The sequence below is a fragment of the Myxocyprinus asiaticus genome, chromosome 10 (assembly GCF_019703515.2).
Source record: "Myxocyprinus asiaticus isolate MX2 ecotype Aquarium Trade chromosome 10, UBuf_Myxa_2, whole genome shotgun sequence".
In the NCBI taxonomy this organism is placed as follows: Eukaryota; Metazoa; Chordata; class Actinopteri; order Cypriniformes; family Catostomidae; genus Myxocyprinus; species Myxocyprinus asiaticus.
The window spans coordinates 7,395,125-7,418,215 of NC_059353.1; the positions used below are offsets into that span (position 1 = coordinate 7,395,125).

General features: G+C 38.9%; 1 protein-coding gene across 3 annotated transcripts in view; it reads left to right on the top strand.

The window, feature by feature from the left end:
* LOC127447260 (FERM, ARHGEF and pleckstrin domain-containing protein 1-like) overlaps positions 1–23,091 on the top strand; it is a 137,750-nt gene that overhangs the window by 71,887 nt on the left and 42,772 nt on the right. For 2 of the 3 annotated variants that reach the window (XR_007898364.1, XM_051709025.1), the window contains exons 6-10: positions 4,059–4,156; positions 6,529–6,643; positions 12,882–13,029; positions 13,110–13,205; positions 13,294–13,460. Coding sequence is in view for 2 of the 3 variants with exons in the window: in XM_051709025.1 (XP_051564985.1) it covers positions 4,059–4,156; positions 6,529–6,643; positions 12,882–13,029; positions 13,110–13,205; positions 13,294–13,460 (624 nt within the window). In the remaining variant the exon portion in view is untranslated. The remainder of the gene's footprint in view (positions 1–4,058; positions 4,157–6,528; positions 6,644–12,881; positions 13,030–13,109; positions 13,206–13,293; positions 13,461–23,091) is intronic. The other variant, XM_051709026.1, reaches the window with a different exon arrangement.

Genomic DNA, 23,091 nt, shown 5'->3' on the forward strand with positions numbered 1-23,091 from the left:
GACGTATTAGATGCAGGCTTCAGCAGAGTGAGACTTATATTTTGGTATATTGCTCAAACAAACCTACTGTATGGCTAAAGAAGACTTGGAATGTTGTGCATGAGTCAATTGGAGTACTTGTTTGATTCTGTTGGGGTCTTTATATTGGAAAGATATCTAATTTTGTGTTCCAAGTAGGGCTGAAACGATTAGTTGACATTATCGACAACGTCAACAAAAAATTGTTGACAAAAATTTTCATTGTCGAATTGTTGTTTGATCTAATTTAACGTAACATGAGATCAGATATTAAACTAATGATGGTGCGCGAGAGGAGCACTGCATCTCGTGCCTGATTGAGGAGAGAAAACGCAGCTTACAGTCCAGATGCACGGCAAACTTTCCAAAAAGCTTCAGGTGATGTAGATCGCAAAGTATGAGGAAATTATCATAGTGAATCATAGTACATATGTACTGCAGTGTGTATGCTATCTTGAAGAAAATCATGATATGCAGCTCTGTTAAGAAGAGAGAGTTTGTTTTTTGAGAGTTAAAGATGGATCGAAGTGAACACAAAGGTGAGAGAGGGTAGTCTTCGCCCATTATATACACTGCAACAAAATACTTTGAGTGGATTTGGTGCTCGGCCAGGCCTTTGGGCTGCTGCGGTTGCAGTGCTGATACGGAAGGAATGGCTTGAGTATTTTGAGATGCTGGATTTAAGTGGGGTCCTCTGTAATGGAGATAGTGTGCTATCGATCGGAAGTGCTGGATGGCTGGATGGGAGTTGGCAGATTGAAAATGAAAATAAATGCCCTCGTTAGAGGCACTGTCAGGGTACATGCTTGCATGTGCGTTTGCGATATGAATGGGCTGAATCCTCAGGAGCGGGACTGTACAGAATTCAATGGGAGAGCATGCGATTCATGTGAGAATATTTTAGCTGTATTATACCGAGCTTGCTCGGAGCTACGAGTGGCTGAATCCGTAGGCGCAGGCCCGCATGGCATACGACAGTCAGACACTAGATTCTTGTGGAAGTGAAATATGATGCATTTAAGGAAACTCCCTATGGGAAAAGGGGCTGAATCCTCGAGCACGGGATCACACAGCGTTAACAGGAAGAGCCTGTGTTTTGATGTGAACAGTTCACACTGCATATAAGCAAGAACTCACTCTGCGATATGAATGGGTTGAGTCGCCAAGCGCGACGTTCGACGTGAGGGCGTATAGTAGACAATATTTGACTGAAATTGATTGATGCGGAGATGCCGGCTTGTGGCGGACATTTTAGGGAAGACCTAAATCGGTCAATCACTAGGTGGCGATGGTTCATTTAGTATGAGTGGCATAGTATGGGTTACGGAGCCATGGAGGCTGAGACGCATGGTCTGAAAGACGTGCTGTGGTTGTGGCACGTGAACGGTGGTGGCACTTGGACGGCACGTTTGCGCTGTTTGCCGTGTAGTGGGAGTTTTTTGTATGGCCCTAAAGATGCCACAGTTGCGGCGTTTGGACGGCGCATTGCACTTTTTGCAGTGTAGTGGGCGGTTTAGTCGCACGACCCAAAAGACGCCGCAATTGCGGCACCTGGACAGCACATTTGTGCTGCTTAGGGATGTGCTGAGCCAATAGAAAAAAATGGTAAACATAGCGTCTGCGGACGCCTGAACATAATAGTTGCTAGATTAAATGTCAGGAACATTTGTAAGACAATGTCAGGAAACATGCTTGCGTGTGCATACGAACAACGTCATTTAAAGTTGGTTTTTCGTGAAATTAGAAGCACCTGAGACTGAGTGCCCAGATGAATGCCGTAGTCTGATGTTTATTAATTTAAGCATATGGTTTGGAGCTTTGTATATTGTTTTCCAATGTAATGCGAGTCATTTCATAACTCTGTATTACTGGCACGGGGTGACTCCTCTTGGTTGATGAGGACGTATGAAATCGTAGGAGTGTATGCCTGAGAGTTGGATTTAATAGATACTATAAGAGCACCGTTTGCAGTAGTGTGGTAAATAAAACAACTTGTTTATATTGATGACTTGTAATAAATTCTACAGAAAAACTTAAATATTGGAGTATAAAGTAAGGTGCCAAGCTGAATCGGTTACTTCAAATTTGGGTGGAGTGTAAAATTATAACAGATTGTTGAACGCTTTTAAAATCATGCAGCAATTAAGTTGTATGGACAAGCGTGTAAATAAAAGTTTTTAATTCAATGATTCAGGCAAAAGTAGTGGAGTGTTTGTTCTGACGGGAGGAGGGAAAGTGATGTTATAGTGTAGAGATGAGTGGAAGTTTGTAGCAGCACTTACTTCGTGTTATCGGGGCGGAATGATTATGAATGAGTTGGGACGCGGCACGTGATCTGCATCTTGCGGAGCCGAATTTGGCTCGTGTCTGTCCGGATAGAGGCTGTGAATAACTGCAGTGTGCTGTGGAATGGTCAGAGCGAGTGCTGCGTGGTAGTGAGCTCACATTAAAATGTCTTGTGTTGGTTTGAAAAGAAGTTGTAATTAGAATATCAGTCGATTGGAAGGAGTTTGCTGTTGCATGATTGCCCCTGTGTTCCGGATGGAAAAATATCGTGCTCTGAAGGGCACTTTGAAGGGAGAACAATTGTGATATTTATATTAGAAGTTGACAAACAGAATCACTGTGTGGATCACTCCCTAAACGAGCAGCATGGCGAGATAATGAGGCTGACAGGAATCACCTGTGCGGGAGAACCAGATTGAAATTCTGGGGAGTGTTGGAATTATGATTTAATTAAATAGTTAATCTTTTGTTTCCCTCGTGTTCAAATGAAGCTGTAATAGAACTTGAGAGTCATGAGCTGGAGCAGCACCCGTTCACAGAGGCAGGCTTATGCGATGAACCGCTCTGGGTGGAAATTTAGAGAGGAGAACATATGAGCGGTCGTAGAGAGCTGTTTGACATGTATACAGAGCTGAAGCAGCCGGCCGCTTCGGGTGGGAAATTTATTGAGGAGAACATATTTACAGCATTTCACATGTATACAGCGCTGTAGTAGCCGGTTTGCGGAAGCAGCTTCACATGTATGGACCACTCTGGGTGGAAAGTTTAGATGAGAACATATAAACAGTCATAGAGAGCTGTTTCACATGTATACAGTGTCGAAGCAGCCAGTTGTGGAAGCAGCTTCACGCAATGATCTGCTCTGGAGGAAAGACAGAGTAAAGTAACACTTAAAGTGGTAGCAGTTGATGCTGTGAAACGAAAGAGCTGCTGTGGCAGCTTCTGTTCAGATGAGATGATTTAGACGGAAGAGCTGTTCTGATGAAGGCGAATGCTTTGCAGCGGAGTTGCAGTCCGGTGATCAGAGTCTCTTGCATGGGTCTGTTCGTGGACAATGTGCAGGGCCGAATGCCGGAAACTCTCAATGCTACGTAGAGGTAAGCAGCTATTTATATACTCTGGCTGTGTGATTGGTCAAATTAAATTAACTTGCTCCTTCCGAACTTTGTTAATAAAACACCATCAAGTGAAAAAATTCACTTATATACAAAATTCACTTATATTCAAGATACATTCTCTGAAAGCAAGTCTAAATATATTATATGTTGTTTATCAGGTAAATGTATCTTAAGGATTTTTAGATGCTAACAAAACACTTGATTACAATATAATCTTTTTGCAGTGATTTTTTTACTGAATTAAACTTAATAAAAAACTATTTCTTTAATTCAATGAATTTCATTTAGAGGTATTTTTAAAAGATGATTTTGTCCTCTTTATTATTTAATAAGTATGTTTATTACAACCTTTTAAGTCAATGTACAAGCTGAATAGTTGGTTATGAGCTAATGATTAATCGTTGCAATAATCGCCCGAATAGTCAAATAATCATTCTAATAATGATTAGATTGGTCGATTATCAAAATAATCGTTAGTTGCAGCCCCAGTTCCAGAAAGTAAATAACTGTATACAGGCTTGGGATGACATAAGTGTTAATAAATAATAACAGAATTGAAATTTTGGGGTGATATATCCATTTAAAAGAGGCTTTCAGGCATCCCTCACATATGTTTGTTTGCCTGTCTTCTCTTAGGTACTTGTTTGCACTGCAGGTCAGGCAGGATCTGGCAAGTGGACGGCTCACCTGTAGCGACGCCAGCGCTGCTCTTTTGGTAGCTCATATCATCCAGTGTGAGTCATGGTGACTGCTCTTGTGTGATTTGTTTGTTTCTGATCATGTCTTTGCATTTACAGTGGCAAGAAAAAGTATGTGAATACTTTGGAATTAGTTGGTTTTCTGCATTAATTGTATAGACAAACAACGTGTTTAAGCTAACAACACACAAACAATTACAATCTTTAATGTCTTTATTGGACACATCCCTTTAAACATTCACAGTGCTGTGGAAAAAGTAAGTGAACCCTTGGATTTAATAACTGGTCGATCCTTCTTTGGCAGCAGTAACCTCAACCAAGTATTTCCGGTAACTGCGGATTAGACCTGTACAACGTTCAGAAGGAGCTCTGGACCATTCTTTCCTACAGAACTGCATCAGCTCAGCAATTTTCTTATACTCTCTTGAGGTCATTCCACAGCATCTCTATTGGGTTAAGGTCTGGGCTCTGACTGGGCCACTCCAAAAAGTGGTGTGGCAGTGGGGGCGTGGTCAAGCGTCCGTCCGTCGGGAGAGAGAGAAAGCGGTAAGGGCACTTGCACCTGAGCTAGATTATGTTTAACACCTGTCTCTAATTCCAGTGAGCACAGGGAGAGCAGCATATAAGCAGCCACGCCACCAGCAGAGAAGAGAGAGAGTCTGGCAAAAGGAAGGCCACGGTGCTCCTGAAGCTGTTACATTTAATCTGTTATATTTGTGAAGCTGATGTGTTTAAGTGACTAGGTGCCTGTGAAGCTGATGAGTTTGTGAAGTTGTAAAGCATTGAAGTGGCCGATTAAAAGAACTACCTGAGCCTGGAAAAACCTGCTTCCCTGTGTTCTCCTTCCCTTCTGCTGTGAAGCTGTTCTACAAGTGGATTTTCTTTTTTTTTAAGCCATTCTGTAGTGGATTTCAGTTTGTCCACAAAACATTTTCCCAGTAGCGTTGTGGATTGTCAAGGTGGTCTTTGGCAAACTTCAGGTGCACAGCAATGTTTTCGCTGGAAAGCAGCGGCTTCCTTCGTGGTGGCCTGCCATGGACACCATGCCTGTTTAATGTTTTCTGTAAAGTAGACCCATGAACAGAGATGTTAACCAGTTCCAATGATTACTTCAAGTCTTTAGTTGTCACTCTAGGGTTATTTTTTTACCTCATTGAGCATTCTGCGGTGGCCTTTGAGTCATCTTGAGCTGGACGGCCACTTCTAGGGAGAGTATCCACAGAACTAAATCGTCTCCATTTATAGACAGTTTGTCTAACTGTGGACAGATGAATATCTAAGCTCTTTGACCCACACCTCCAATCTGATTTCATTAACTGGATGCCAGGTTTACCAACTCCTGTCTCCAATTAGCTTTTGTTGACGTAATTAGACTCGGGGTTCACTTACACAGTTCACATTTGGGTTCACATTTTCCACAGCAGTGTGAATGTTTAATGGGATGTGTTCAATAAAGACAATATTGTAATTGTTTGCATGTTGTTAGCTTAAGCACATTGTGTTTGTCTATACTTGTGACTTTGATGAAGATAGAAATCACATTTTATGACCAGTTAATGCAGAAAACCAGCTAATTCCAAAGGGTTCACATACTTTTTCTTGCCACTGTAAACTAAGGTTGTCAATTGATTAAACATTTTTAATTGAATTAATTTCATGATATGCTGATTAATTAATCAAACTGATCACAATTAATCACAAACATCCATAATTACTGAGAAAGGCCCTCAAAATAAGGATAATTTAGGATTGATATAATTAAAATGATTATAAACATAATATAGTTCATATAATTCAAATACATTATATTATTATGGGAGCACACAAGTAAAGCATTGATTAGACAATACAAAAAGTGACTTTAGAGCTGTATTTATTGTTTCTTTTATTTCTATATCATTGAACATAAGCATATCATTGGCCTACTCTAGACAGCATTCCATTTTGCAATTAAGTTAATCAATCACTTACTTTGGTAAAATAACATCCCTTACTATGGTAAAATCACTGCATTGCATGATCTCTTGTAGCTTATTGCTTTATTAAACATATTCAAAAATGAAAACACTGACTGGAGAATAAGTGCTGCCATGGATACCACTTCATTATGTGCACGTTTCATGTTATTTATAACACACACAGTAACCAAACAAGACATTCTGACTATTTGGATTTACATTTGAGTGAAATTTTTCTTGTCTTCATTGTTTCTGAATGTTTTCCTCTTTCCTGTTATATATACTGTGTGTGTGTGTATAGTGTATATATATATATATATATATATATATATATATATATATATATATATATATATATTTGTTTTTTGTCTCTCTCACTCTCTCTGTCTTTGATATCTGTCAGTCAGATACTCATAGTGACACTGTGTGTGTGTGTGTGTGTTTATTTAGCTGAAATTGGTGATTTTGAAGAGACTCAGTGTAGACAACATCTGCTGAACACCAACTACATCCCTGATCAGATGGCCCTGATGGACAAAATCATGGAGTTCCACCATAAACATGTGTGAGTTTTGCTGGCAAAACACACAAATGCACATTCACACAGACTGTACTTGATGTGTGTGTTAAAGAGATAGTTCACCAAAAAATGAAAACCCTCACCCTCATGTCATTCCAAACCAATATGCCTTTCTTTCATTGAACACAAAAGGTTATGTTAGGCAGAATGTTACCCTCAGTTTCCATTCACTCTAATTGCATTTTTTTTTCTTACAGTGTAATCTTGTAATACAAATGCAAATGTTATGGCTTTTATTATATGTTCCTTGTACTCGTAGACCAACAATATCTATCTGGAATACCTGTTCCAGATACATGGCCCAAAAACTCATATCTTATGTCAGTGAATTTTTCGCTGGACAGAAATCAAACACCATTCTGCCTGAATTTTCATCCTCTGTTGGAGTTGGCCCATTGGAATGCATTGCTTTAATTCAATATCTTGTATGCAACAATTATTCGCTTTTGTTGTGAATAGGTCTTTTATATGTGAGTATAAATGTTAGATAGTTTCTGCCAGGAAAACTTGAGTTCTGCTTCTCCCAACAGTTCATGTTACAAATGCACAAATGCTCAGAGCAGCTGCTCTCAGAATGCTGTGTGTTGGTGGATCTGTGATGTGCAGATGCATTGACCTCACTGCTAAAATGATCAGCTTAGACCAGAATGAATGTTGATGAAAGTTATTGCTGGTGCTGGTCTAGCTAGTGGAACAACATAGTCAAAATGTTCACCAGCATATCTTAACTGTTGAAGCTGATTGACCAGCATGGTCTTTCTTTTGAGGCTGGCTGAGCAAGGAAATCTTGCTGGTTAAGCTTAAGAAGCCAGCATCTAACACAACAAAGCTGGAATTAAAGTCAATACTTCACAGAAAAATACAAATTCTGTCATCATTTATTCACTTCTGTCATTCCAAACCCACACGACTTTCTTTCTTTCTTGGAACACCAAAGATATACTGCAGAATGAGCTGCTTTTTTCCCATACAATGACAGTGGAAGGGGACTAAAAGATGTCAAAAATGTCAAAAAAGCACCGTAAAAGTGGCATAAGATTTGGTATGTGTACTATATTCCAAGTCCTCTGAAGCATTACGATAGCTTTGTGTGAAGAAAAGTCCATAATTTAAATAATTATTCATAGACTGTTGGATTAATGTGTTAATTTAGTGTGATTAATTAAATAAAAAAATAACATGCCTCCTGTCCCATACAGAAATTCTATAATAAAAGTATATCTTTGATAAATGAAAAATAAAACTTAAAAATATATTTTATTCTATTATTTTCTAATTGTCCTGAAAATATTTTGAAAATTTGACACTAGGGGTGTCACATCACAATCTTCATTTGAACGATCTCGATATAGATTCTTAAATCCCAAGATGGATTTTTCACTCTATGCGCAACCCTCTACTACAATGAGAGGAAATCACTAGCATTTACAACCAAATTTCATGCTGTATGACTAAAAATGTAAATATTTGCCAACTGGCTGGTGAATGTTTAGATTTCACACCAGTAATTGTGTAGTATAGTGGTGAAGAATACAGCAGCGAGATCCTTTCACTGCGTTTTGAGAGTAAAAGTTGTTCTGTGTAATGTGTCCAAAGACGAGATCCACGTGGCCCATTTGTCATTGAATAATATCTCATGTAATACCCTTTCTGTTCTCTACAGTCAGTTGTTGATCAAAAACAACAAAAACATTTGCTTAACCGTTTTTAGCATGTGTACAACAAATCAGTGTAAATACCTGCAAATAGTACATTCATGCAATTAAACAATAAAGATGTAGCAAAGTAGAATATATGCAATATAATATCATATTTATTGATTGAATACATTGATTTGTTCATTTTTAAAAAGCTAAAATGTGACAAATTATGTAAAACTAATCAAATATAATTAGTAAAATATATATTTTCTTTATGTACCTAGTTAGAAGGTCCCTTGTATAATTAACAGTATTAGCTTGGAGAGAATTTCTTTCAAATTTAAGCAAAAGGAAAATTACAACTGAAATATACCCATATGAATCGATATCGAATCGAATCAAAATCGGAATCAGAATCTAATCAAGAGTTTATGAATTGGAATAGATTCAAATCGGGAAATCTGTATCAAAACCCAGCCCTATTTGACATTATATGGGTATTGTGTAGATGCATTTGTGATAGATATCTGTGCTGTGTATCAAAAAATAGCACAGATGGAACACAAGAACGGATCTTTTAAGAACAGGACAGATTGACAAACTCAATTGCTGTTGACTGTAGGCTTATTTTCAATTATATGGGACTAAAACAAACAATATATTGACATCTAAAGCCACTTTTTGTATCTTTTAATTAATGCTTTACTCGTCTGTCACAATAATGCAATATATTTCAATCTGAATATCTGAATCAATATTCATCCAGCCATCCATTTTCTATAGCCACTTTGTCAGGATCCTGCCTTCTGACTAGTTTCTTGTTTACTGGCAGGATCTTGACACTTATGTACTGTTCTTTCTTTTCTGTTATTTTGTGTCCATGTCTTCCTCTGCCCTGCCTGTTTCGGTTCTCTGTTTTATTTCCTGGCCTTCATGATCTTCTTTTAATTTTCTCCACCTGCCCCTCTTGTTTTCCTGCCTGATTTCTCCCTCTTTATATTTCCCTTGTGTGGTCTGTCCTGTGCTGGATTCTTTATCATGTTGTCCTTCCCATTCGGTCATGTTTCCCTGTTGGTCTGGTTAGTTCTTGTTTTCACTCTTTTGCTTGTTTTTCTAGTTTTAGGTTTTTGGTTCTAGTTCTGTTGTTTCCCCTCACATGGGATTTTAAGTTTAAAGCCCATTTGACCTCTCTCCAGGATTTTTTGTGTTCAGTTTTTGCATCCTGTTTTTGTGTTTTTGTCTAAATAAAAGATTTTTTGAAGACATTTTTGCAGTCTGCATTTGGGTTTTTCCTGACAAATCCCTGACACACCTATTTAGGGTTGCGGGTAGTGCTGGAGCCTTTCTCAGATATCTTGAGCTGATGGAATTAATATATGTATTATAAATATTATATTTATATTTATTTATGTATTATTTATATTGAATTATACAGTGGCAAGAAAATGTATGTGAACCCTTTGGATTTACCTGCATTTATAAATTAATTTGTCTTAAAATCTGGTTTTTAAGTTACAATAATGAACAAACACAATCTGTTTTAACTAATAAAATGCAAATTATTGTATTATTGTACATATTGAATACATCATTCATCATTCACAGTGTAGGTTGGAAAAAGTATGTGAATCTAAGGCTTTTTTTATCTAAAAAAAAGCTAATTACAGTCAGGAGTTGACAAACCTGGCATTCAGTTAATGAAACGAGATTGGAGGTGTGGGTTAGAGCTACTTTGACTTATAAAAAGCACTCAGACATTTTAAGTTTGCTATTCACAAGAAGCATCTGATGACGTAGACCATGCCTCGCAAAAAGAGATCTCAGAAGACCTACGATCAAAACTTGTTGCTTTGCATAAAGCTGGAAGGGTAACAAGGTTATCTTGAAGAGCTTAGATATTCATCTGTCCACAGTTAGACAAATTGTCTATAAATGGAGACGATTTAGTACTGTGGATACTCTCCCTAGAAGTGTCCGTTCAGCCAAGATGACTCAAAGGGCACACCACAGAATGCTCAGTGTGGTAAAAAAGAACCCTAGAGTGAAAGCTAAAGACTTGAAGGAATCATTGGAATTGGTTAACATCTCTGTTCATGAGTCTGCTTTATGGAAAATATCAAAGAGGCATGGTGTCCATGGCAGGACACCATGAAGGAAGCCACTGCTTTCCAACAAAAACATTGCTGCGTGCCTGAAGTTTGCCAAAGACCACCATGACACTCCAGAAAGCTACTGGGAAAATGTTTAGTAGACTGATGAAATTAAGGTTGAATTGTTTGGGAAAAACATGGAGCACTACGTGTGGCATAAAAAGGGCACTGCAAATGATCCAGAATGCAGCAGCACGTCTGGTTTTTAATCAGCTAAAGAGAGCGCATGTTACACCACTCCTTGTATCTCTTCACTGGCTGCCGGTTGATGCACGTATCAAGTTCAAGGCTCTGATGCTGGCATACAAAACAGTCACTGGGTCTGCTCCAGCATACCTAAAATCATTTCTGCAGAGCTACGCACCCTTTAGAAGCCTGCAGTTGGCTAAGGAATGTCGCCTTGTTGTACCAACACAAAGAGGCACCAAAACACTTTCCCGGACTTTCGGCTTCATCATACCACATTGGTGGAATGACCTTCCCAACTCCATCCGTGAAGCTGACTCACTTTCTGTCTTCATAAAATGGCTAAAAACGCATATTTTCCATGAGCACTTAACCGGTCACAAAAAAAAAAAAAGTGCTTGTTGCACTTTAATCTGTTTTGAATGCTATTCTGATGCTAGTGAAACTTTGTAATATGGCACTTTAAGTACCGCTGTCTCCTTAAGATGATTCGCTTATGTGTTCCTCTTTTGTAAGTTGCTTTGTATAAAGCGTCTGCCAAATGAATAAATGTAAATGTAAATGCATACCAACATCATCCCAACAGAGAAGTACGGTGGAGGGAGCATCATGATTTGGGGCTGCTTTGCTTCTTCGGGGCCTGGACCTCTTGCCATCACTGAGAGAAAAATGAAATCCCAAGTTTATCAAGATATCCTACAGTATAATGTCAGTGTGGCTACATGCCAGCTGAAGCTCAGTAGAAGTTGGGTGATGCAGCAGGACAATGACCCTAAACATCATACAAAGTATACACAACAGAATGGCTTCAAAAAAACGAAAATCCACCTTTTGGAGTGGCCCAGTCAGAGCCCAGACATTAACCCAATAGTGATGCTGTGGATTGACCTCAAGAGAGCCGTTCACACCAGACATCCTAAGAAAATGGCTGAGCTAAAACAGTTCTGTTAGGAAGAATGGTTCAAAATTCCTTCTGAACGTTGTGTAGGTCTAATCCGCAGCTAACTTGTTTGAGGTTATAGCTGCCAAAGGAGGATTGACCAGTTATTAAATCTAAGGGTTTACTTACTTTTTCCACAGCACTGTGAATGTTTAATGGGATGTGTGCAATAGAGATATGAAAGATTATAATTGTTTGTGTGTTGTTAGCTTAAGCACATTGTGTTTGTTTATACTTGTGACTTTAATGAAGATGAGATCACATTTTATGACCAATTAATGCAGAAAACCAGCTAATAACAAAGGGTTCACATATTTTTTCTTGCCACTGTATATGGTTCCTTTCTCAGCAAATATTGATATGCAAATAATTTGATTAAATAATTGGCATGTCATCTAATTAATTTGGTTAAAAATGTCAATCACGGTCAGAAGAATTGTTCGGGATTCAAAGAAAAACCCAAAGGTAACCTCAGGAGAAATACAGGCTGCTCTGGAAAAAGACAGTGTGGTTGTTTCAAGGAGCACAATACGACGATACTTGAACAAAAATGAGCTGCATGGTCGAGTTGCCAGAAAGAAGCTTTTACTGCACCAATGCCACAAAAAAGCCCAATTACAATATGCCCGACAACACCTTGACATGCCTCACAGCTTCTGGCACACTGTAATTTGGAGTGACGAGACCAAAATAGAGCTTTATGGTCACAACTCTGCGGAGATCTCAAAGGTGCGGTTCATGCAAGACGACCAAAGACTTTGCATGACCTGGAGGCATTTTGCCAAGATGAATGGGCAGCTATGCCACCTGCAAGAATGTGGGGCCTCATAAACAACTATTACAAAAGACTGCACACTGTCATTGATGCTAAAGGGGGCAATATACAATATTAAGGACTAAGGGTATGCAGACTTTTGAACAGGGGTCATTTCATTTTTTCCTTTGTTGCCATGTTTGATTGTGCCATTCTGTTATAACCTACAGTTGAAACTGAATAAAAGAAATGTGTTTTGCCTGCTCACTCTTGTTTTCTTTAAAAATGGTCCATATATTACCAATTTTCCAAGGGTATGCAAACTTTTGAGCACAACTGTATCTACTTTTTTTAATCCACAGTAGAAAGAAAGTCAGAAAGGTGTGTAACGATGTGATGGTGAGTAAATAAACAGAATTTTCTTTTTGAGGCAAACTATCCCATCATTTCCCAAATTCAGTTACATAGAATAGAAATGTTTTAAGGGTTAGGGTTAGCACAAGGCAACATTAACATCAGACAGTGTTAGAAAGAGTGTGTTTGTGTTTTTAAGTGGGCAGACTCCAGCAGAGTCAGACTACCGTTTGCTTGAGGTGGCAGGCAAGTTGGAGATGTACGGCATCCGACTCCACCCGGCTAAAGACAGAGAGGGAACAAGACTCAGTCTGGCTGTAGCACACAGTGGTGTCTTTGTGCTTCAGGTACATGCAAACACACACTCACACACAATCATATACCACTAAAAGAGTGCTTCACATGACATGAGTTGTGTTTCATTCAGGGACACACAAGGATCAACGACTTTAATTGGTCAAAAGTACGCAAGTTGAGTTTCAAGAGACGGAGGTTTCTTGTCAAATTGAGAGCAGACCCTAGCGTGAGTCTTATTTCTATTTGTACATGGGTACAGGGCCTTTTGTTCTCATTCATAAATGTCAGTTATAATGTGTTGCCTCGTCCTGCAGCAGAACGTTAATCAAGATACCCTGCAGTTCTCGATGGCGAGTCGTGACTGCTGTAAAATGTTCTGGAAGATCTGTGTGGAGTATCACGCCTTCTTCAGGCTGTTTGAAGAGCCCAGACCCAAAACCAAACCAGTGCTGTTCAGCAGGGGCTCTTCATTCAGGTTCAGGTACTATACCTGCTGAATAGTGTTTATGTGCATCATTTTACTTTGGGCATTTGTGTACATACATATGTGTGTAGTGTAAATACAGAGATATGTGTATTTTTTTAATATTTATTCGGGCTGTCGATTTAACGTGTTAATTCAGTGTGATTAATAATGCAAAAAATAACACATAAAAAAAAATAACACAATTATTCATGCCCCCTGACCATAATAAGGAAGATTCCTGAGCAATTCAAGCTTGAAGTACCACCTGCTTTCTCCAGGGGGCAGTAAGCGAAACGTGCAGCTTATACAGAGAACAAACCAAACACACAGACAGTAGACAGCGTTCAAACACAGCTTGATGGAGCGCAAATCCGAAGTTCTGGATCTCAAGACATGTTTTTCTAAGTTTAAACTATGTTTAACTTGACATAGCGCCCTAAAAATGGTATGTTTGTGATGCGACGCAACCGAAGTTAGACGCTCCAAAGGTGTTTATCTGATGCAGGTATACATTGACGGGTCCTTAGACCTTTATAATAAATCTCGGACTGATTGACAAATTCAGATGAAAATTGATTGCTGTGAGCTGTAGGCCAATAATAGGCTTAGGTTCAATAATTTGCAAATAAACAGCAGGGTTCCCACGGATGCTTAAAAAGTCTTTAAATGTCTGAAATTAGAATCTTCAAAATGTAAGGTCTTAAAATGTCTGAAATTCATGTATTTTTTCTATTAGGCATTATATTTTGAGACGATGCCTTTAAACCAATTGAAAAATGACTAAATATTCTTAAAAGTAGGCTGGTGGCACACAATTTCTGCATTGTTACGTATTTGGTGTATACTGACTGTAGTTCGCGCATTTCGTCAGACTGTTGGGGTAGGTCTTTGGCTCCGCTTGCTGTCTGAGAAGTTTGCGTAAGGTTAGAAGTATGGTGATTAGCCTACTTGTTGATTAGCTTGTTGGTATTGCACCTTCAGAAATGCTGAGGGCTGAAGTACTTTCTTACCGCAGTTTTAAATATCGAGTTGTATGTGTACAGCATAACCAGTTACAGATAAATGTTACTTTTGCACTTTAGCAGATAAGCCGTGTTACAAGTCCTTAGGCCTTGTCAAATGCATGCCCCAGCCTGTTTGAATTCAGGTATAGAAATACAGTATTAATTTTATTTGTATAGATCTTAAAAAAAGGTCTTAAAAAGTCTTACATTTTATTGTAAAAAATGTGCAGCAACCCTGAAATAATACATTGAATTCTAAAGCCACTTTTTTCATTGCCTTATCAATGCTTAACTCCTATCTTAATAATGTAATGTATTTTAATTATCTGAATGCTATTTTTATAATAATAATAATAATATATTATTTTTAATTATTTAAATATAACTATTTATAATTATTTCATCATTATATATTGAATTATTGTTATTTGAGGGGCTTTCTCAGCAATATTTATACTGTTTATGTAATTAATTCGATTGATTAATCAGCACACCATGTAATTAATTTGATAAAAAAAAAAATTAATAGACTGACCGCCTTAATATTTATGCATTTATTTAAAAGGTCACATCATACATTTTTATCACTTCCTCTTACTCTGTTACTCAGGGTCGAATTCACTAAACAGCTGTACCATTTTTGCGCACTGTATTTCAATGCAAAACCCTGCATCATATTCACTAAACACCCGTAATCTAGTTTAAAGGGATAGTTCACCCAAATATGACAATTCTCTCATCATTTGTTCACCTCATGCCATCCTAGATGTGTATGGCTTTATTTCTTCTGCTGAACACAAATTCAGATTTTTAGAAGAATATTTCAGCACTGTAGGTCCATACAATGCAAGTGAATGGTGGCCAGAACTTTGAAGGTCCAAAAAGCACATAAAAGCATCTTAAAAGTAATCCATACGATTCCAGTGGTTTAATCCATGTCTTCAGAAGCTATATGAAATGTGTGGGTGAGAAACAGATCAATATTTAAGTCCTTTTTTTACAATAAATCTCCATTTTCACTTTCTTCTTTTGTTTTTCCGATTCACATTCTTTGTGCATATCGCCACCTACTGGGCAGGGAAGAGAATTTATAATAAAAAAGGACTTAAGTATATTGATGTTTTCTATTTTTTATTTAGTTTTTTCAGCCTCTTTCAGACCCTTAGAATTAAACAGGCCATTTTTGCAACTCTACTTTTAAGACTTCTATTTAAACACCACTATCACATATGAAAAGTGTAATGATGCTTATGGCTTGCTGTTGGGTCCAATGTAGTTTTTAACTGCCCAATAATAACAGGCTCGTTGCAGTCTTTCAATCTGTGCTGAAATGTGCCACAGAGACTATCAAGATCAGACTGAAATGAATGGAAAAAATAAAGTGAAAAAAAACTTATATAACAAGATGTTTTTTGCATCTTAGAGTCGATATGTTTTTTTTGGACTGGAGAGGACATTTTGAGTTACATTGAAAGTTGGTAAAATTTACCAAATGTTAAAAGTGTACATTGGGGAGGTCACATGATGCCATGCAAGAAGCAGACGTGTGAGTGACGAGCTCTGCGCACTTTGCTAAATTTTTTATTATTTTCATGTTATAATCTGGTGAAATTTGATACACCCAGTTACACATTTGCTCTTTGAGGCAAAACATGGCAAAGAAGTCAAAATCCTCGGGCTCTGGAAACATTAAAAGACACTTACGTGTTCAGGATGAAAGCCCCGACAGGTCTACAGACCGGGGACTCGATTTGGATGGCACGGCGGGAGAGGTGATCCAGTGTCAGTTGTCCAACATGTCGGTGATGTTGACGAAGGTTCTTGCTGACTTGTAGGATCTCGCTGTAATACGTCGATCGATTACGGCGATGGAAATAAAATTCTCTGAGTTAGTTGCAAGAGTGACTGATGTTGAGAGACAAATCGATTGTCTGGAATCTTCAGAGAGGGAATTAACCACTAATCCGCCCGCGACCAAAGTTGATTTGGAACATCTCCTTGAAAAGCTTCAAATTGTTGGAATTCCTGAGCATGAGGAGGGCAGAGATATGGTGAAATTTCTAGACAAGCTTTTCCCGAGTCTGCTCGACATAACAGGCCACAAGCTGGAAATCGAGCGAGCTCACAGAGTCCCAGTTCACAGATTTGCTGAGGGAGATAGGCCCCGATCGATTCTGGCCAGATTTCTGAGATCATCCGATAAAGATCTTCTGTTGCGCCAGGCGAGGAGCAAAGGGAAGCTTTCTTGGAAGAACCATAATATGTTCTTGTTCCCAGACTTTGCTAGTTCAACAAGAGAGAAACGCGATGGGTTCAAGGAATGTAAGAAACTCTTACATCAGCAAAAGATCACTTTTGCTCTGATGTTTCCGGCCAAACTGAGAATAGAAACGACGGATGGTCACAAAGTATTTATATGTCCCAATCAGGCAATGTCTTTTATTGAATCAATGGGTGAGTAAACGATTGGGTGTTTCTCATGTGAGTGGGTCGACTCGCTGTACTTACTCTGGCTTTTGAGGAAGCTGGGCGTCATTTTGGTTTCTTTTTTCTTTTTGCGTTGGCTCCGCCGAGCGGCTGGAGTTTTTGTGAATAACACTTTTCCTTAAAGAAACTTTTGCATTGACGGAAGATTACATTTGCATTGATGTTCCTGGCCAGTTTGAGAGTGGACACTATGGATGACCACAAAATATCTACATGCTCACACAAAGGATGTCTTTTATAAAGTTGATGGATTGTGTAAGTCATGGTATATACTTTTATGCGGCCACCGAGTGAATTGACTCGACCATCCGGGGAACCGGGATGCCGGTTTTGTTTCTTTTTGTATTGGTTCTGCCTAGCGGCTGGAGCTTGTTCTATTGAATAACATTCCTTTGGAACAGCTGTGGATTAATCTGTTCGTTCTTCGTGCTTATTCCTCCTGCTGGCTGGAGTTTGTTTTGTTGAGTATTTTTACGGGACACTGGAATGATTACGTCATCCGCTGAACTCATGATAGCCAGCTCACTGAACATTCATTTGTCTGTCCGAGGAATCTGAATGATTTTATATCAGCTGGAATTTGTTTTGTGAAAGATCACACCTTTGAGACATTTCTGTGAATGAATCTACACGTTCTTTGTGTTCATTCTTCCTATTAGCTGGGGTTTATTTTACAAAGTATTTTCTGTTATGAAAATGAGCAATCCGATGGCGAAGTTGTCGTGGGGGCTCGTGGGCGTTCATGGACCTTTTGAGTTTAGAGGGATTGTCGCCGGTTGGCGCTTTCGTGCACGGGGTTAATGTGCGCGTTTTTCTTTTTTCTGTTTGTTTTGTTCGGGGGGAAGTTCGGGGTTTGATTGTTTACCTAATGGGGTATAATTTTGTTTTTGACACACAATTTATTTTTTCTACTACATATCAAAATGTCAGATGTTAATATGAGTGTACTATCTCTTGGAATGTAAATGGGTTGGGGCACCCCATAAAAAGAAGGAAGGTTATTACTTTTCTTAAATGTAAGAAATATGATATAGTGTTTCTTCAAGAAACACATCTCTCCCTGCAGGAAGCTGAAAAATTTGGGAAGATATGGGGTGGACATATTTTTTTTTTAGTGCTGGCTCAAGTAAGAGCAAGCGAGTCATTATATTGATTAATAAACATCTACAATTCAAATGTCTCAAACAGACTAAAGATAAATGAGGGAAAGTCATTATTGTTTTAACTGAAATTCAATGGCAAAGGTTGATTTTGGCTAATATTTACGCACCTAACGCTGATCAGTGCTTTTTAATAGATCTTGAAGGGATGCTGCAAACTGCTGGTACCCCTCATGATATAATATTGGGAGGAGACTTTAATCTTTTGATGGACTCAGTCCTTGATCACAGTGAAGCAAAAGTGTGTAAACCCCCTAGAGCAACATTGACGCTTCACAGGATGTGTCTTATGGATATTTGGAGACTTTTGAACCCATCTGGTAGGGACTATACATTTTTTTCATCAGTCCATAAGATTTATTCTAGAATAGATTTTTTTTTTTTAGATCCAAATCCCTCATTTCATCTGTTGTTGATTGCTCAATTGGAAATATCTTAGTCTCAGATCATGCCCTGGTGAGTTTAGAGGTGTTGCCATATACAGAGAAAAAGAAATCATATAGTTGGCGCCTTAATGTGTCCCTTTTGAAAAATCCTGATTTCCAACAAATGTTAAAGACTGAAATCAATGTTTATATGGAGACCAACTGGTCCTCAGTATCCTCTGTGGGTGTGGCTTGGGAGGCACTTAAGGCGGTTCTTAGGGGTCAGATCATACAGTATGCCTCATTCACCAAAAAATCCAAAGCACGAGAACTTGTGGAGTTGGAAGGAAATATTAAAAATGCAGAGGCAGAGCTGAAGTGCCGTTTGTCATCTGATGGCCTCAGAGAATTGACCCGACTGAAATACAGATATAATACTAATTTGTCGTGGAAAGTGGAGTTTTGGCTATTCAGGTCAGGACAGTCATACTTTGAGTTGGGGGACAAAGCAGGAAAACTTTTGGCTAGATACTGTATATAAAGCAGAGAGAGTCTTTTCCTACCATTCCCTCAGTGAAATCTGCTGGTGGTGAAATATTTACCTCGGCCATTGATATTAATAATGCTTTTAAAGAATTCTACTCTGATCTCTATAGTTCCACGTCTTCATCTACTGATGAAGATATTAGAAACTTTGTGGAACCATTAGATCTCCCTAAACTGACGACTGAGCAAATAAATTCTCTTGATTCTGAGATAAGCTTGGAGGAGCTTGGTGAGGTTATTAAGGCCTTACCTACAGGCAAGGCTCAGGGGCCTGACGGCTTTGCCGCTGAGTTTTTCAAATCTTATGCTACAGAACTGGCTCCACATTTGCTAGAAGTTTATACTGAATCATTAAAGAATGGAAAGCTCCCACCAACCATGACACAAGCCCGGATCAGTCTGATTCTTAAAAAGGACAAAGATCCAAGCGAGTGTAAAAGTTACCATCCAATTTCCCTGATTCAGCTAGATGTAAAAAAAAATTCAAAAATTCTGGCTAATCGATTAAGTTAAGTTATGACACCTCTTATACATATAGATCAGGTGAGGTTTATTCGAGGCCGTAGCTCTTCTGATAACATTAGGCATCTCATCAATATCATGTGGTCAGTAGCAAATGAACAATCTCCGGTCGCTGCCATCTCACTTGACACCGAAAAGGCATTTGATATGGTAGAATGGGATTATCGTTTTAAGATTTTGGAAATGTATGGGTTCGGGAGTACTTTTATTGGTTGGATTAAGCTACTTTATAGACACCCTGTAGCGGCGGTACAAACAAATGGACTAATTTCAGATTATTTTACTCTGGATAGGGGCACCCGGCAGGGTTGCCCTCTTTCCCCATTATTGTTCTGTCTTGCCCTGGAACCATTAGCAAGAAAACATAAGAAAGGAGGATGATTTTCCAGGGGTGATTGCGGGAAATATGGCGCATAAGCTTTTACTTTACGCAGAGGATATTTTATTTTTCATCTCTGACCCCACTAGATCTATGCCTTGCCTCCACAGAATTATTAATTCCTTTTCCAAATTCTCAGGAGACAAAGTCAAATGTTCTAAATCCGAAGCTTTGGCTTTGACAGTGTACTGCCCAATAACGGCTTTTCAGCCGGGGGCCTTCCAGTGGCCTAAACAGGAAATTAAGTATTTGGGAATTTTATTCCCAGCAAATTTGTCTGATTTATTTAGTGTTAATTTTGACCCCTTAATAAAAAGGTTTTCGAATGATGTGGACAGGTGGGCTTCATTACATTTATCAATGATTGGGAAGGTTAATGTTATTAAAATGAATTGTATTCCAAAATTCAACTACCTACTACAATCTCTCCCTGTAGATGTCTCACTCTCTTATTTTAAGCAATTTGATAGTATAGCGAAGTCCTTCATTTGGAATGGAAAGCGTCCCAGGTTACATTTCAGTAAGTTACATAGGCCAATTGACAAAGGTGGGCTAAGCCTACACAAGATTTTGTTTTATTATTATGCGTTCGGTCTCAGACATTTAGCTCATTGGTCACTTCCACCTGAGAGAGCTCCTTCCTGGTTTGGAATTGAACAGAAATGTATTGCCCCTATTTTACTATTACAAAGCCTTTCTATTAAACTAATTGGAGAAGTTGCACCCAATTATCTTGCATCTGGACGCGCTATAGACAAAAGTGTCCAGAATGTATAATTCAGACATTTATTTAAATGTTGCCTCAAGCATATGGCTAAACCCAAAGTTGCGTATTGGTGAGTTCCCTTTCTGTTGGTCGGAGTGGATTGAGAGGGGTGTTAATACACTCGGTGACCTATATGAGAGTAGTGTGTTGAGATCCTTTGAAAATTGGTCCAACATTTCAGGATTCCCAGATCTCAGTTCTTCAGGTACTTACAGCTGTGCCATCTGCTTTGTACTATTTTTGGGAGTAGCATACACCCACCTAAAAGGGCAGATACTCTAGAAGTGGTGATTATTGCTTTTGGAAAAGGTCATGAGGCATCAGTGTATTACTCCCTGTTAATTCAGAGTCTGGGGGATGGAGCTTCAGCTTCTCTCAAGAGATTATGGGAGAGAGATTTAAATTTGGTATTGGAGGAGGGAGTGTGGGCTAAGATTCTAAAAAACATCAAGTCTACATCTAGAGATTCGAGGGTGCGTCTGATGCAATTTAAGATTTTGAATCGATTATATTGGACCCCCTCTAGATTGTATAGGCTTGGTCTTAAAGACACACCCACCTGCTGGCGATTCCAATCAGAAGACGGGGACACAACCCATGTTTTTTGGGGATGTGTTAAAATACAGGAATTTTGGTTAAAGATTCAGGGATTTATGTGTGATGTGTTGGACACAAGGTTTTCATTTTGCCCCAGACTCTGCATTTTGGGTGATGGGGAAGTAATACATTTTGGGGATAGCCACTTGAGAGGTTGGGTCCTGGCCGGAGTTATGGTGGCCAGGCGAATAATACTCAGGTGGTCGAAGACGGCTGGGGCACCCTCGTTTCAGGAGTGGTGCGGGGAGATGAGCGAGGTTGCGGCATTTGAGGAGGCAATCTTCAGAAGGTTAGGAAAGTGGGATTTGTTTAATAGGAAGTGGGGTGGATATTTTGATTTTTTGGAGGGTTCTCGGGGAGGGGCAGTATAGAGGGATTGTTTATTTTTTATTTTCAGTTTGATGTGTATGTGCACTCTTGCTTTTTGACAGTATTTTTTTTTTTTAGTTTGTTTCTAATTTTTTGCTATAATTGTAAGAGACCACTGTAATGCGTGTTTGTGTCGGGTGGGGGGGATGTTCGGGGGGAAGGGTTTAATTTATATATCTGATTCTGTATTTTATGTTGTGTCTATTCAGAATCAGAATCAGAATGAGCTTTATTGCCAAGTATGCTTGCACATACAAGGAATTTGTCTTGGTGACAGGAGTTTCCAGTGTACAACAATACAAAAACAATACAAAAACAGCAGCAAGACATAGATAATAATAAAAAATAAAAAATAAATAATTATACACATACGTACAGACACACACATACAGGTGCATCTCAATAAATTAGAATGTCGTGGAAAAGTTCATTTATTTCAGTAATTCAACTCAAATTGTGAAACTTGTGTATTAAATAAATTTAATGCACACAGACTGAAGTAGTTTTAGTCTTTGGTTCTTTTAATTGTGATGATTTTGGCTCACATTTAACAAAAACCCACCAATTCACTCTCTCAAAAAATTAGAATACATCATAAGACCAATAAAAAAAACATTTTTAGTGAATTGTTGGCCTTCTGGAAAGTATGTTCATTTACTGTATATGTACTCAATACTTGGTAGGGGCTCCTTTTGCTTTAATTACTGCCTCAATTCGGCGTGGCATGGAGGTGATCAGTTTGTGGCACTGCTGTGGTGGTATGGAAGCCCAGGTTTCTTTGACAGTGGCCTTCAGCTCATCTGCATTTTTTGGTCTCTTGTTTCTCATTTTCCTCTTGACAATACCCCATAGATTCTCTATGGGGTTCAGGTCTGGTGAGTTTGCTGGCCAGTCAAGCACACCAACACCATGGTCATTTAACCAACTTTTGGTGCTTTTGGCAGTGTGGGCAGGTGCCAAATCCTGCTGGAAAATGAAATCAGCATCTTTAAAAAGCTGGTCAGCACAAGGAAGCATGAAGTGCTCCAAAATTTCTTGGTAAACGGGTGCAGTGACTTTGGTTTTCAAAAAACACAATGGACCAACACCAGCAGATGACATTGCACCCCAAATCATCACAGACTGTGGAAACTTAACACTGGACTTCAAGCAACTTGGGCTATGAGCTTCTCCACCCTTCCTCCAGACTCTAGGACCTTGGTTTCCAAATGAAATACAAAACTTGCTCTCATCTGAAAAGAGGACTTTGGACCACTGGGCAACAGTCCAGTTCTTCTTCTCCTTAGCCCAGGTAAGACGCCTCTGACGTTGTCTGTGGTTCAAGAGTGGCTTAACAAGAGGAATACAACAACTGTAGCCAAATTCCTTGACACGTCTGTGTGTGGTGGCTCTTGATGCCTTGACCCCAGCCTCAGTCCATTCCTTGTGAAGTTCACCCAAATTCTTGAATC